Raw genomic sequence first — 17049 nt, forward strand, 5'->3', positions numbered from 1 at the left:
AGCAAATCATCCTGCAAATCAGAGGAGGAATTCTGCAGCCACGTCTTCTGGCTGGAAGTTATTGAGCATTCGGAGCTGGGGAAGAGAACGTTTAGAGGAAGTGGGTTTAGTTATAATAGTACTTTTACATTTACTATTTCGTAAGTGTTTCTGTCCTCGTAACAGCAGATGACTGTCAAACTCCTCTGGAATCAATAAAAGTAAAATAAATGACAGTTCTTATCTCTAAGGGGTTGACCCTAAGCCTAGATTTTGTTCCTTCGGTGAATTTCAGACAGAGCTCTAGTGTTCTTTTTAAGGTAGTTTTTCCCCCAAGGTAAATGTGTTACCTAGGGCTGTGTAGTGATGTATGATGGGGTAAATATTCAAGGCAGCACACAGGTTAGCTGGGACGTGCTACCAAGCATGGGGTTACAGCTGGCTAGAGGACGACAACTCTATTTCGCAGCAACTTTTGAGGTTTCCAACTCTGTTTTTGTTCTGCATTGCAGTGAAAACAAAACCATTTGTGTGTGAGCGCCTCGTTCATGTCTGTGCTCCAACTAATTTAGAGCAGAGTTTTTTCATCCAGATCACTCTGATTCAGACAGAGCAGGGACATGAATCGGGATCTCTCACCACCTCTTCTCTCAACCAAAAAACCTTTCTGCTGATGAGGATGTCACTGAAACATTTCCAGCTCTGAGGAAATTGCATATTTTGATACAATTTCATTTAATCGAAAATGTTCCGACCAGCCCTACAGACATGTTATTAATGGAGATATCCCATCTCCTAGAACTGGAAGGGACCTTGAAAGGTCATCGAGTCCAGCCCCCTGCCTTCACTAGCAGGACCAAGTACTGATTTTGCCCCAGATCCCTAAGTGGCCCCCTCAAGGATTGAACTCACAACCCTGGGTTTAGCAGGCCAATGCTCAAACCACTGAGCTATCCCTCCCCCCAATATAGCTGCAAACAGAGAGCGCTGTCTTCTTCCTCCCTTGAACTGTGTAGCTCTACGGGGATGCATTTTTCCGAGGTTGTACTTGGATATTATAGTTGTGTGACTCCCACACTTTGGCTTCTCTTGCAATTAGGGTGTGTAGTTCAAAGGCCCAGATTTTTAAAGGTGTTGAGACGTTGCTGCGCTCAGCTTCGCGATGCCTAACTGATGTACGAGTCTTAAAATCTCATTTCCTAAAGGGATTTAGGCACTTAGGCATTGACAGTCAATGGGATTTAGGCACTTAGGAGATTTTAAGACTCCTAAATGAATTGGCATTGCTGCACTTACCATTGCAATGCCTTAAATCTGGGCCTGAACGCCTCGCGGGGGCTGCTGAGCACTTTCAACTCCTGAGCCATGTCTACACGAGGGAAATGGTCTAAAAATGTCCCTAGTGTAGACAAGACTGCTGGGGGAACTCAGTACATTGCAGGATTGGGCTCGCAGCCTTTTAGATATGCTGGTTGTCAACTATCTGCAACCCACAGAAGATTTTGATAGCCCATTTGTCTAGAGGACGGGCAGTGGCTTCTGGGAGATTCATCTCCGTGGGGACTGATACTTGACTAAAAAGGTCGTGTACTGTGCTAGGTGGCTGCAGGGTCGACGAGAGCGGGGGGGGAAGCCGGTACAAATTACCGGGGCCCGGCGGTCCGGAAGGGGGCCCGTGGCCTGCCTTCCCCGGCTTCATCGGCCCTGTTTAGCCGCTCCGCCCTTGCTGGGGGACCTGAAAAATTTTTTTCACCGGGACCCGAACCCGCTCTCGGCGGCCCTGGGTGGCTGACTGGATTTCAGGAGGAAAAGAGTGGCTTTATGCAGAGCTTATCACTCAATATCGAATTATGATGCTGGAAGTGTCAAGGAAGCATTGCATACCAGTCTTGTGACTGGAGGTTTTATTTATTTTTGATCGAGCTGGTCACTGAATATATCCCCCCGCTTTCCTCCCCCTGTACAATCTTCCCAGTGGGACCAAGGTGAACTGAAAGTAACATCAGAAAACGAACCGCTATGAAATGGATTTTCATTTCAGAACAGCAGGTTCGGTTTGTCAAACCAAATTTGTTCTCCAGAGATTTCCTTCCACGTCACGATACAAAGACACAGGGGCATATGGAAGGAAATCTTCAAAATTGCCTCTCGCTATTTGTCAGTTGTGTCCATTGTGCCAGGGGAACTGGGTTTGGAGAAACAAAAGGAAGATTATCCCAGCGATGTTTGTATATATTTCAAATTAAAAAAGGTTGAGGGGGGGGAGAAAGAGAGAAAGGAAGAGGACAGTCATTTTGTGTTTGCATGCAATGGTATAGATTGAATAGCTAAAGCAGAATGAAATTAGGCAGATACGCCTCTCACCTTCTAATAAGATCCTGGACAATTAGTCGTTTCAAATAATGCCTATCGTTTTGTTAGCGATGTCTGGACTTGGGTCAGCAAATCAAAATGTGCAGTTCTTGTATAGATGCATACAAAATGGGAATGGGTTAATGGCTAGTTCTTCACGTAGCCTGAATTCTGGTAAAGAACCAAGGAAGGTCTACATCTCATGAACAAGGTAGTCTCGTTTTAGTTAAACTAATGCATCCAGCTGCTTTAACCCATCATGTTAGGGTTCTTCTTGCTTTCAGTTAGGTTGTTCTTGCAGAAAACAGTGTGAGAGAACCTAGTAGAGGAGCCTGATCTTATAGAATGTCAGGGTTGGAACAGGAGGTCATCTAGTCCAAGCCCTTGCTCAAAGCAGGACCAATCCCCAAACAGATTTTTGCCCCAGATCCCTAAATGGCCCCCTCAAGGATTGAACTAGGCCAATGCTCAAACCACTGAGCTATCTCTCCCGCTCCTTCTTAATAAGTATCTGTTTGGTGTTGCCTGTTCTAAGCAGAAACGGGTGTTGTAAGATGTAGATAATTTCATGGAGATCTCTGAAGAAACACAATCCGTTTCCAAATGGGATAATGAGACTGTTTCACAGGACTTGTCGTATTTTAGGTGTCCTTCCTGTGAGCAGTGTAAGCAGCAAAGGATGTATTGGGGAAAGAATTTGGCTAAGAAAATGCTCAGAGCTGGGTAAAAGAATCTCAGCTCTTCTACCTGGGTGGTGTTCTCACCGCTTTTCTTGCTGCTTGGACGATCGGTGCTGTCTGCAAAAGAGACCCATCTTTCCTCTATAGAGCCTTCACTCTGTGGTGGTCAAAGCATTACCAGTGTGTGGAAAAGTGGAGGATTGGAGAGGGAGGGAGAGGAGTTTAAGTGGGGAAACAGCTTCCCATCTCTCATTTCAAATGTCAACAGCCAATTTCACAGCTGCTGATACAATTTCCAGGATGGAAGTTATAGATGCTGATGGCTAATGCGGTGACTAATGACTGGTAGACTGTAAGGTGGCACTCAGTGAATTTTGACAAGGAGTTTTTTCCCATGCATGGAGATTCAACAAGTGGTTAAAACCTATAAATGGGGAGAGAACTGGTAAACATGAGACAATTATAAAGCTCACTCTGTGTGCCGATTGTCTGCACACTTTCTATTCTGGGAAACATATTTCTAGTGGGCCCTGTGCTTTTATAATGTACCTGTCCTCCCGCTCCCAGTCTCACTGCCTTTGTGTGCTTTGCAGACTCCCTGCTGGATGGTCGGTACGTGGAAACCAGCCGGAAAGGCAACGGAAAAATGAAGAGCTGACAGATGAAGAGAAGGAGATCATCAACCGAGTAATAGCTCGAGCAGAGAAAATGGAAGAAATGGAGCAGGAGCGTATTGGGTAAGGAAATGACCTGGCTAATCACACCATGGAACCCATGAGATGGTAACATGAGTCAGTGCATGGGCTTCACTTTGTATGTATTAGATTTAGCCTTGTGGCATGAAGATCATAGGAGAGCCCGTTTGATAATCATACCACAGAGCTGCATCTGCTTGCTGCCACCTACCTCCTTCCAAAACCTCTTTGAGCCCAGATATTTGTGTAATGCTAAGATGGCTTTGCCCATCCAATGCATCTGGGTAAGCTGAAATCAAATCTTCCATTACAAGAAGATTGATTCCCCAAGAGGGCCCCTACATTTTGGAATTAGTTTCCTAGTCCTGGAACAAAATAGCCTAAATCTATTGACCTAGGGGGCATCCTGGAAAATCCATTTTCATTATTCGTATTGACTTGTATTATGGAAGCACATAAAGGCCTCAACTAGGCCTCATTGTACTACGGGCTGTACAAGCACTCACTAAGAGACAGTCCCTGCCCCAAAGAGATTACAATCTAAATAGATAAGACAGAAGCCTGGTCTACACTACTGGAGTAAGTCGGCCTAAGTTATGCAACTCCAGCTACATGAATAACATAGCTGGAGTTGAAGTAGCTTATGTTGACTTACTGTGGTATCTACACCGCACTGGGTCGATGGGAGAAACTCTCCTGTCGACTTACCTTACGCTTCTCGTTCTGGTGGAGTACCAGAGTCGACGGGAGAGTGATCAGTAGTCGATTTAGCGGGACTTCACTAGACCCGCTAAATCGACCTCTGGTGCATCGATTGCCACAGCATTGATCTGGTAAGTGTAGACATACTGTGAGGGCATTTGGGGAAGGTTGAGGGGAGGTAGGCAGTTCCTTTGGAAACTTTGGGTGGGGAGATTTTGTTTTGTAATTTAGTTTTTGTTGATTGTGGTTGTATGTAGCAGGGCCATGCTACTGTATTTGAGGATTGTACTGATTTGATTGTGTATGGATGTCTCTTTAATTGCTGAAAATGATACGTAGACACTGGGATAGGAGTTCTTTTAGTAAAGAAATGAACAAAACGGGGTCCCAACATATCCTGGAAGTTTCTGCTTGTGTTCTCTTGCATATCAGGATGGGAGCAGAAGGGTTTTTCAAGGAGAGTTTTGTTAAGTTAGCTGAGAACACCCAGTGCTGTGTGTGTGAAATACTGTGCAACGAAAGACAATATAACTGACTTTTGCTGAAGGATCTAGTAATTAATCCTTTGCTGGCAGGGAGACTGACTTACACCAAAAGTCAAAATTAGGTGGTCAAAGATGAAACCCCTGAATTGGAGCATCCCTGAACTCATGAGGTGTCTGATTCAAACTCAGAGCCACATCTACATTTTGGTTATCCCTCCCCAGCCCCTCAAATAGGGCAAGTCAAATCCTCAGAGCTAGACACCCTGGAACTGGGGGGGGATTTGAAACCTGGATTTGAAGCTGAATATTATAGCGTGGGCCCATTTCTACAACTTCTCTTAGCCCCGATAGGTCAGAGTTTCAGCTCAAGAGGCTGCTGGAGGAGAAGAGCCTGTAATTAACACAGGATTTCTCTGCATGGGGGGCAGAATCTAATTGGACTGATCTGAGTTGAGCCTGGGTACTCGTTTCCTGGCGCCCTGCTGACCTGTCCTGATAAGCGCGCACACGTGCAGTATGTAGAGAGATTTCAACTGTGCGTCCTGGTTCCTGGGAGACCGGACATATGGCTGCTATGAGGGACAGCTCCAGGGTGACCCGTCTGTTCTAGGGTGAACCATATAAATGGTGTCCTGCTTTGAGCTGATGCACTGGAAGGTAGATTGTCACGCTACAAAGCTTCACTGCCTGCCACAGGCCTGTCACATGCTCGGTATTTGCCATTTGGTTTGTGCTGTTCAGTCTTCAAGCTTGGTTCTCTTAGTGTCCTCGTCAGTATCTCTTGGCCTCTTGCGCTCCGTTAGTTAGTTGGTGGGCTCTTCCTCTCCTCCCTATTTTTAAAACCCATTTAATTTGCGGCCTAGCCTTTTTCGGCGGGTACCAATGTAAGATGATGCCCAGCATGGGTGGCTGGCAGTGGGGAGAAGACCATGGACCTCTGGATCTGAAAGCATGAGCCTCTATTGCATGAGCTAAAAGACCCAGCCCTGTTAGCTCAAAGCCAGCAGTGGGCTCAAACCTCTAAGCTGTCCAGCCACTTGGGGAGAGAGCCACCCTGAGTAAGCGTGGGATACAACCGTGCCTGTGTAACAATCTAACATCCAGCACATCCATGGAGACAGCCACCAGGCCTTCCTTGCCGGGCCAGATACTGCTATGTTACCCAGTCCAGTCCAGTAGCTCCATTACCACCACTGGATTTAGCCCAGCATGAATGAGAGAGCAGAATTTGGCACGCTGACTTTTATCAATGGGCCTAAATCCTTCCTCTCTCGGTCAAGCGCAAGTAAATGGACTTGGTGCAGGGGAATTCTGAAGGAGTGCAGCATCTTACCACCCACCCTCCCTTCCCTGGGTTCCAGACCCCACCTGAGCAAGCCTGCCGCAGCTGAAGGTTTCCTGCCATTGCCCCCCCGCCTTCCTAATAATAACGCTCTTGCCTGTGGTGGAACGCTGTGCAGCATGCAGGGGGCGGACCCCAGTGCCATGGGGTCGCTGCCCCTTGCCCCAGATCCCACAGCCTTTTGGGCTGTATGTGCTCACAGAGACGTCTATGTAACCTGTGACCGACTCAGTCGTAGGGGTGTCCTTTCATGACATTTTGATAGTTTTTTTTTTTTATTCTGGTGGCGCCCATCTCCTCTCCAGATCACGAAAGGGTCTGTCTCTTGAGCCGTCCCACTGAAAGAGGCCAGTGAAAGGTGCTGCGCAGTTCGCCTTGCCTTTCTGTATTTAGAAAACACCAACCTCTCATGGAAGTTTCTGCTCCAACGTCCTCCCTGGCCTGTGAGCACGTGGCCCATTTGAATTGCTGCTTGGGAGGTTGGCACAAGCTCAAGTCCTGCGATTGCTGGAGAGGGGGGAGGTGTGTATGCCGTATTATCCCCCAGAGATTCGTTCATACTTGCATTTGCTCCCTGGCCCAGTCAGAGGGTCAGGAGAGAGACAGAAAGCATTCGCTTGACTAATTTTCTAGCCAGCAGCTACTGTACTGCAGTGTTTCTACTAGGGGAGAGACTGAAACTGCCTACAGGGGATCTCTTTCAGCTGGCACTATTGGCTTGGAGAAACCTGTTCAACAGGGGAAAGTCTCTTCCCCACACTGGCTAAGCTCTGCCTTAGCTCCATCTGCAGCCTCTTGTGTTCTCCGCCTTATTCAGCGCCTAGATGGAAACGGTATCTGACCCCAAGTTCTCGCCTCATTGTATCCATGTGCTGTTGTGATCCCAATCCACGCTCCTTTGTTAATCATGATAAACGCCCCATTGTGGCTTCATTTATTTATTTATTTAAATGAGGCTAGCAGTTTAATAAGCCACTTGATATTGTTGCTCTATGGACTATTGTAGGAAATGTACACAGTGTTGCGTTCTACTGAAAAACGTGTAGAATTCATAGGGGTCTTTTTAGGGCCACAAGGGGGCATTAAATCATCTAGCCCAGGGGTTCTCAAACTGGGGGGCGGGACCCCTCAGGGCGTCGCGAGGTTATTACATGGGATCGCGAGCTGTCAGCCTCCACCCCAAACCCCGCTTTGCCACCAGCATTTATAATGGTGTTAAATATATTAAAAAAAGTGTTTTAAATTTACAAGGGGGGGAAGGGGTCACACTCAGAGGCTTGCTATGTGAAAGGGGTCACCAGTACAAAAGTTTTGAGAACCACTGATCTAGCCGGACCTAAATAACACTGACTTTCCTCCAGTTACTCCTGTGTCGAGTCCAGTAACTTGCATTTGGCTGAAACATCTCTGCCAGAAAGGCCTCCAGTCTCCATGTGAAGACCAAGAGATGGAGAATCTGCCACTTTCCTTGGTAGTTAGTTCCTGTGGTTAATCACCCTCACTCTTAAACGTGTGCCTTATTCTGGTTTGACTATGTCTGGCTTTGACACTTCCAGCCATGCTACATATGTTACAGCCGGCCTTTTTTATGCATGTGAGAAGTATATTGCAAACTCAATCTAACTGCAGAGTTGCAGCCAGTACCTCGCAAGTTAAGTAGCTACCATGCCTCTGTATACCACTGCTCTCTGCTGGTTGGAAGGAGACGTGTTTGTGTCATAAGCCCTATACTGGGGCAGTTCTTCTCTTATGCTAGAGAGCGGTGGTTTTGGAGCAGGAAGGCTAATGGGCACACCTGTTGGGAAATTCCCAGAGGACGTGGTGTGGAATTTGAAAGAGGAGAGCACCTGGGGGAGAAATGGAAATAAAACATCTCTTCTAATGCCCCATCCTTGCCCCGAACTTCAAGACCATCTTACATTTGAGGATGCACAGAGAGCTGGATACTGTAGCCCTTCTAGACCTACCTACCTAGCAGAGCAGTGTGAGAAGATCCCCCATTTCCTTTCAGCATCCATGTTTGTACCATGCATCGGAGAAGATACCAGAGAAGAGCAAAATAATAATTGTTATATATCAACCTGCTCTGTCAATGACAGTTTCCCAGAGGGAAATCCTATAATCCTACGTGTCTAACATCCTGTGTTTGTTTTAAGGACAGCAGGTGATTGTATTCTATCCAGGCTTAGACAGCCGCTTGTTTTTTCCATCTAGGGGTGGGAGTCGGGCAAGCCAGCGCCAGCATTATTAACTGTTTCAGAGAATGTTAAAAACCCCTCTAGTTGTTTACTATAAGTAAGTTGCCCTCAGGGGAAAGTCGATTCATAAAAAGGCAGAGCAGTTCCATCTCCCAGAAATGGAAAAACAACACGTGGATGTTGAAAGCAAACGAGCGTTTGAAAACCGACCCCACGGATACTGTAGCCTGGCTGCTTCTGACTCAGCTGAGATCTAGTCCCTGTTAACCTGACTGTAAAAGTGAATTCAAAGTAAACTGTAAAAATATAATTAGAACTCTGCCCTAAATATGGCTGGAAAGAAGTTTGGGGTGTGGGAGGAGAAGGGATCCCGAGGTGCTGAATTTGGTGAAGTTAAGCATGCGAAATCCAAAGTTTCTCCTATGGAAGATTCAAAAACAGTTGAAGACCTGCTGAAGCAATGCAGGGGAAACCATCTGTCAGACTGGCTTTTCTGAAAAGCACAGAGATGCTGGTGGTGCAGAAGTCCTCGTGAGGGTGGTTAGTTTTTGTTTTGTTTCCTGTTGCTGACATGTAATTTGAGGATAAAAGGCCTGGTTGTATAAGAAGCCCTGAAATGTTTGTTCGTTCGCAAGCTAGTTCAGAGTCGGCGAGAGAGCAGCAGCAGTTCTGAGAGCAGCAACGTGCTCAATTCAAAGCCAAACGTTATCCAGTATTGCTTGTTTCTCCGCCTCCTCCCCAACTTTCTGTGGAATGCATGGGCAGGTGGAGGTGGGGAGATCAGAAGCAAATGGATCAGAGGCAAACTTCACAAGCATACCTTCAAATGTATGGTAAAATACCCAGCTAGAGAGTGATGGTGGATATTCCACTTGGGAAAGTTCACTTCTTGAAATCACGGAGGAATAGAGCTAAATCTCCAAGCAAAGACACCTCTGGGTCTGTGGTTTCAGAGTGGTAGCCGTGTCAGTCTGTTTCAGCAAAAACAACGAGGAGTCCTTGTGGCACCTTAGAGCCTAACAAATGTATTTGGGCATAAGCTTTCGTGGGCTAAAACCCACTTCATCAGATGCATGGAGTCAGGGCCGGCTCCAGCTTTTTTGCCGCCCCAAGCGGTGAAGGAAAAAAAACCCAAGAAAAACCCGATTGAGCTGCCGCTGAAGTGCTGCCAAAGAGTGAAGCGGAGCGATTGGCCTGCCGCCGAAGACTGAAGCGATTGACTTACCGCCGCAGACCCGAGCGTGCCGCCCCTTTCTATTGGCCGCCCCAGGCACCTTCTTCCTTTGCTGGTGCCTGGAGCCGGCCCTGCATGGAGTGGAACATACACTAGGGAGATATAAATACACAGCCCATGAAAAGATGGGAGTTGCCTTACCGAGTTGGGGGTCAGTGCTAACGAGCCAATTCAATTAAGGTGGAAGTGGCCTATTCTCAACAGTTGACAAGAAGGAATGGAAATCACTTGTGTAGTGCTAATGAGGCCAATGTAATCAAGGTGGCCCATTTCAAACAGTTGACCAGAAGGTTTGAGTATCAGCAGAGGGAAAATTAGTTTTTGTAGTGACCCATCCACTCCCAGTCCTTATTCAGGCCTAATTTGATGGTGTCCAGTTTGCAAATTAATTCCAGTTCTGCAGTTTCTTGTTGGAGTCTGTGTCTGTCTCTGTCTCTCTCGCTCTTTCTTTTTTGTGTGTGTGTTGCAGGAAATTTTCCAGTTGCAAAAGCTCTGTATTTTGTTTTAGTCTCCTGATCTCCGAGCTCCTTGTGACTCCAACCCCTCACCTTCGAAGAGCATATTGAATTCCTCTCTTTAACATTTGTGATCTCTGCCTTTGTTTACAGTAGAGATTTGTAGGTCTTGGCGTTGCCTGTTTGAAATGGCTAGCAGATTTCAGCCAGGCTGTACCAATGTCCTCTATAGACAGGCTGTTTTTGTGCAGTTTGGCCCAGCATATTGCTGTGTTTTGGAGGAAACTGCTCTCTTCATAAGCTGGGCTTGACTTTTCACCTTAACTCTTCATGTTGCTGATGTTCAGCCTTCACAAGTTCTGCAGGGAATGTATCCGCTATCTTGTTTTCCTTTGTTTTTTTCCCCCTTTCTCTATTCATGGCCAACCTCCGTTTGGTTTCAGCATGTGTGTAACTAGCTAGCATCCTGGTGGATTTGGATCAAAGGTGGCTTGATGAAATGTGTGAGATTTTTACCTGCTGTGCACGAATACCTCCAGAGTGTGACTCGTGTGTGTACAGAAATGAACGTCCCTGCACATGAAACTAGTTGCAGGCATATAAAAATGCTGAAAGCCGAACAAAGGCATCATTGCATTGCACTGATATTCGATGTACTTAAACACTGGATGCACCAAGTTCATGATCATTCAGTATAGGGTGATCAGATGTCCCGATTTTATAGGGACAGTTCCGATTTTTGGGTCTTTTTCTTATATAGGCTCCTGTTACCCCCCACCCCCTGTCCTGATTTTTCACATTTGCTGTCTGGTCACCCTAATTCAGTATCTCAAGCTGAGAAAATGGTAGAATCACATTTTGCCATGAGAGGTATGTGCATATATAAAGAAAATTGCTTCTAAACTTTTGATCCTAATTTTAATTTAATAAAAAAATTAGATCACACGTTTCATTTTTTTGACCTTCATGTTAACTTTAGTTTTAATATTCAAACCTTTAATATACATGAGTTCCCAGTAGAAATAGTAGTGGCTTAATTCTGGAGTCAGCTGGGTGACCTTTTTTTGTGTATTGCATTGACTTTTTCCCTTTTCTTAGAAATCTTTGCAAAATCCCTATACAAGGTCATTCCGATCAAATCTGTTGTGACAGGAGTGTTGTGTTTTTTAAGACTGATCATAGAATTTCAGTGTTCAACCCCGTGCAGTTGTGAGGCGAGGCATAAAACCATTTATCCTTTGTGATTCAGGGTTGTTTTCCAGTTTATACTGCATGCTGCATTGAACGTACTGCTTGGTGCTGTTTCAAACCCATTAGGCTTGTCTTCGTTATTCATTTTTGTGGAGCTACAATAAATATTTAAATACAGAGAACTTTTGCATGCATACGCTGGTGCCAGTTCTTGTTTTGCAGAGGAGTCAGCACTTAATAAAAGTTCTTTCTATATTCCCCTTGTTGATTACAGCTTGTCCTGAATAAAAAAGCAAGAGAAAATGCCTATGCCATCATGCTGCAGGGTTGCAGGCATGGTGCTGCTCTCGTGTACTGCAGTGAGAGGCACAGTATATGCAGAGTGTGAGTGTGAGTGTGAGTGTGTGTGTGTGTGCGCAATTGCTGCTTCTGCAATAGATGTCGAGCTGAACACAAAGCTGCTGCTGAAATGCTCATGGTCTATCGAGACATTTATTTCGTACTCATCACTGCGGTGTAGGGTAGGGACTGCTACTATAGCATCTTTGCTCTTGCCAGGGCAGTGAGACACTAGGGCTGATATAGTCAATGGTTAGGCTGCTGGTGTGCTGAGGTCTGTCATGCTGACCAATATTGTCTCATTGTTTCCTTGTACTCCCCTGTCTGACCGTATCCGCCTGTTCTTTCTTGTCTTACACTTCGACTGTAAACTCTTTGGGGGCAGGGACGGTCTTTTTTTGCCCTGTGTTTGTGCAGCACCTACCGTAACAGGCTTCTGGTCTGTGACAAGGGCTCCTACGCACTACGGTGATGTTACTAATAACAGTAGTCAGCGGGAGGGGCGGGTGCCCACGACCGCATGAATCAAGCCATTGAATTAGGTACCTAAATAGATACAGGTGCCTCATGTTAGGCACTCAAACGTTAACCGAAGCCTCTTCTGTAGCCTCTTCAGAACGGTTGCATGGACTGGCCAACAGGTGGTGCAGGAATAATGCTGTCCTATACTCCCTCCTCTGAAGAAAGGCCACGTCACCTCTGTTGTGGATTCCCCAAGTCTCTTGCAAGGTCTTCTTCATGGCTCTGTAGGATGGTACAGTGTCACCTATAGTGGCTTAGACACTGGTCTAGAAGTGACGACATACATGGATGAACTCTCGGAGGCTCAGCAAGAACCATCACAATCTCTGAGGTAGTGCTTGTAGAGTATCCCTAACTGGCGAAGGAGTTTGGTTTTGTCTTCCGAACAGCACAATGTAGATTTATAGAGCCAGACAAATAATAAGCTTACTTTGCCTGGGGCAAATGTTAGGAACACAGGAAATATTATACCAGTCCAAGAGGCCCATATCTTGCTTCCATCAGTGACCAATTCCTGATTTGTTAAGAGGATGGATACTGCTCCTCCCACCATAAGGACTGTCCATGGCGGGAAATAATGCTCCCTGTGCCTCTGATAGAATGCACTGTAGCCTGTGATTTGATTACTCTTATCTTGGCCTGTTCAACTGCAGATTTTAATAGTCATAAAATGTATGCACTGCTTTTTAAAATTAGCCCATTAGATACCACAGTGATGGGCACTTTGGAAATGTGCATAATGGTAATTAAAATCCAGCCACTGTGTTAGAGACACTTAGTAGAAAGTGATTAATTGGATGGTTAATTTATACATGCAGCAAAAATTAGAAAGATAAACAAATGACATCTACAGGAGAGGGGAGGAAAAGCCGCGAGGAAGCCTCGACGCTGATTCATAGCAATGACTGAGCCGCGGAATGCCATTAGTTGAGTAAGACTGATACGGTTACATAGACTTCTTGCAAACTGAAATGTTTTTCAATTGAATTGTATTAGCTGAATGAGATTGACCTAAAATGTAAGACCAGCTGAAAAGTGTTGCGAACGGAAGATGTTTTGTTTCAATATAAATCTCTCTAGTGGTTAGCAGCAGTGAAAACGGAGTCTACATTGAATCCATCTTACTGCAAAGATGGATTATGTATTTGGTTTCATTGGAAGAAATCAGAGTTTATTCCAGTCAGGAGTACCTGGACCTTTTGATCCCAGTAATTAAGCTTGAATCAATAACTTACCATTGTGTGTAGTTTATATTCAGCTTGCCCTCATGCTGTATGTATGAGCTGAATATCCCCGGTCTCTCTCTTGCTGTCCTTCGTTATCAGTCTCTGGTTTCCAAAATGGAGTCTGGCCACAGCTTAGTGGAGGATAATTTAGGTGGCCTGTGTAATGCACCTTCCTTCACTCTTCTAGACGGGGCTGGCTCTGCACTGATCCACCTTCAGCAGACAGGCTAACCACACCTTTCTGTTAACATTTCATTCTGGTTTATCCGTGGTACTTGTATGGACTTGTTATCATGGTATCCGAGCGCCTTCTCACAACACTCGTGTGAGGTGGGGCACTGCTCACTCCCATCTTAGGGATGAAGAACGGAGGCACAGAGAGGCTAGATGACTTGGCCATGGTCACACAGGAAGTCTGTGACAGAACAGGGACCCTAATCATTGGATCATCCTTCCTCTCAGGATTCTATTAGCACTAAATATAGAGATGAGAACCAATTCGCATACCAGGGCCCAATGTGAGTGTTGATAACCCAAGTTATTTAACTGGGGCAAACTAAACCAATGAAAGCCAGATTTGTACCGGTGTACAAGTGTCCACACACAGACGTACCCATTGAATTAAATTAGTGCATTAGTGAAACTGGAGCAAATCCTGTATGTAGATAGCCCTAAAGTAACAGACCTCTTAATGGAGGAGGACATAGGCTGATGAGAACCAGACCTTTTTGTTCCAGTGTCGAGTACAATCTATTGCAATTTAATGAAAGCATGCCTTTCTTACAAAGTAGAGCAGTTAAAATCAGAAGGTGGGTAAGTAGGAGGAAGCAGTAGATCAGGAGAAGCGTGAAGGACTGGTAAGTGATGGCGTGGGGAACTTGTGACAGCTCCCTAGCTGTCGGCAGCATGGCAGAGGTGGGGTCTGAACTGCATCTTAAGGAGGGAAAGCAGAGCGAGGAGGAAGGCAGGCTGTTTCAGGTGCAGTGACAATGAAGAATCAACCTCAGACAGAGGGAAGGCAAAGCTGTGGGACTGAGAAAGTTTAAAGAGAGGGGGACCAAAGAGATGCATAGGGGTGCGCCATTGCCTGAGGGTCCTTGAGTCATTGTGGAGCAGATACGGATATGAATTTTCTGAGTGTCCTGGAAATTCAGATGCTCGTATTAGGGACTATCCCGTGGCTCTGTGAATTGTTTTCCCCCAAATAAAAGGGGGACAGAATGGAATGGAATCTGATTTTCTAGAGCACTTTTCTGTCTTAAAGTACCCCCAGGAACTTAAAGAAACTAGGATTTAGGTGCTAATGATTTAGTTGGGATTAGGTCCTGCTTTGAGCAGGGGGTTGGACTAGATGACCTCCTGAGGTCCCTTCCAACCCCGTTATTCTATGATTCTATGAATAGCGCAATTGCTGCATGGCAAAATCGTCCGTCATTGTGCACTCAGCCACAGTTCACAACTGCACAGTTCTGAACATTAGAACCTTCTGATGATTCCCAGGGGATCTTTAACTTCTAGCCTGGCTGATCCTCAGAGATGGGCCTCAATTTAACATCCTCGCTTGGAAGACAGGTGTGTGTGTGTGTGTGTGTGTGTGTGTGTGTGTGTGTGTGTGTAATCGTGAAAAGAAAATCTTTACCGCTTTGGGGTACAAACTCCTGGCTGCAGCATTACATTCTAAGACAAGAGCAGCATTTATGATTTTAGCATCAATACTGTAATAAGGTAAATGTTTGTTTTTAAAGTAGTCATATAATCCCAGTGCAAGTACACAAATTGTTATATTTTTGCACTCTATTTCTTTGTGACGATGCTGCCCATGATAAGCGGTGGTTTTGCAAAACATTTGGAGCCAAATTCAAAATTGCTTGAGGTTAAAGGATTTTTTGTTTTGTTTTTGCAATTTGTTTCAATTTTCCATGAAAGAGCTTTGTTTGGACATGCAGATTTGCTCAATGGAAATGGACCCATTTTCTAGCATAGCTGGCTTGGCATTGAAAAAATGTAAACATTTTTACTTGCAGATGTTTTTGCTATGAAAATAGCCATTTTGCCAAAAATATTGCACAAAACAAAACCTCTACATACAATTACATAAAACATAAGGTGTGAATTTCAGAAGGCACTCCTGGGTTAGCAGCAGTAGCATGCAATCTATGGGGAAAGTAATAGGTTATGTCCCTAGATAAACCACTGGATTAAATAACGAAATTTATCTGCTGCTGGGGCTTCTAAACAAAGAGATACAGTACTTACCATAATCAGCAATATAACACTAGCACCATACATGCTAGACAATGATATTTCCAGATTTGTTGGTTTCATCCACTTGCCACACTTCCATAATATGCTTCAGTGCCCTGTGCAGATAGTTGACAGAGAAGCTGCCCATACCATAGGATAGAAATTGCAGTGGTTAGTTTAATTAAGGAGTGTGTTGAGAACAGCCAACTTTCTCTTTTTAGAAGCATTGGAATAATCTTCATTCTGATCTAAATATTAAGGGCCTAATCCAGTGCCCATTACAATCAATGGGACCCTTAGTGTTTGCAACTAAATGTATTCCCCATGAAATGTTAAACCTATAGCTGTAAGGTCAGGAGTGATTCCCCTGAATCACCAGGTCTGACAGCTGAGTTAACATCTAGAAAAGAATCCTGGATGAATGATCTCCAGTGTACTGAACACTGGCTCAAAGAAAGGGATAGACAGCAGCATGCTTTAGGAATGAAGGCATGAGAGAGAATTATGCTAGAAAATAACTTTCTCCTGTACTTTTAATGTTTAAACTATCAACCCACCTAACTCAGACCAGAGACTGTTAATCTTTAACCCATTTTATTCCTTTTAGAAAGTATATTGTCAGGTTAAAAATCAGAATTACTTAAAAAAAAAAAGTGCCTTACTTGCATTATTGACAATGTTTTAGATTATGCAAACTGAAAGAATTAAAACCCTTGACTTGAGTTTTCACCCCGTATGTTGGTGGTTTGCTTTTTGACAATGCAAATAGACTGGTCTGTTTCAGTTTTGCCGATTTAGTCATTTTCTAGTAATTCACTTTCAGGGTCCCCTGCTCTAGCTGCTGTACTCCTACTATATGTATTGCAGAAATGTGCTCTATATTAGGGGGTTTTATATTTTAAAAATGTCCATTTCCCCTTCCCCCTTTAAAACTGGAAACTTTTCTATTAGTCTCAAGTACAGTATAGTAAAAATCTAGGGTGAAATCCTGAAGTGAATGGGAATTTTGCCATTGATTTCAATAGAGCCAGGATTTTACTCCTGTCTTTTGAGATACCTGAATTTGGGGTCAAACTTGGCCTGATAGTGTCCCTTTAATAAACACCCATAGAACAAGACTTCAGCATTTTGGACCTGAATCAAATCTAGAGAAGTCAGTGGAAAGACTCCCACTGACTTCAACCAGCTTTGGATCAGGCACTGTACGAACTGAAATAAAATGGCTTGGTTTTGGTACATACAATGTATTTTCTATCTCTCGCTGCACTGTCAAGGCGTATTCCTTTGTCGAGTGCTTACGTATTCTCTATGCAGTACATGGAAAATGTCTAGCAGGTATTCTTGGGTTCCACTCTGTGAACAGCCGATAGTTTAAGGATGAAATTCATGGATCTCAGTAAGGTCT

General features: G+C 44.7%; 1 protein-coding gene across 1 annotated transcript in view; it reads left to right on the forward strand.

Annotated features, from left to right (window-relative positions):
- RPH3A (rabphilin 3A) overlaps positions 1-17049 on the forward strand; it is a 74294-nt gene that overhangs the window by 14152 nt on the left and 43093 nt on the right. The window contains exon 2 of the mRNA XM_065417786.1: positions 3605-3748. Coding sequence (XP_065273858.1) covers positions 3605-3748 — 144 coding nt within the window. The remainder of the gene's footprint in view (positions 1-3604; positions 3749-17049) is intronic.

The sequence above is a fragment of the Emys orbicularis genome, chromosome 16, assembly GCF_028017835.1.
Source record: "Emys orbicularis isolate rEmyOrb1 chromosome 16, rEmyOrb1.hap1, whole genome shotgun sequence".
Classification (NCBI taxonomy): domain Eukaryota; kingdom Metazoa; phylum Chordata; order Testudines; family Emydidae; genus Emys; species Emys orbicularis.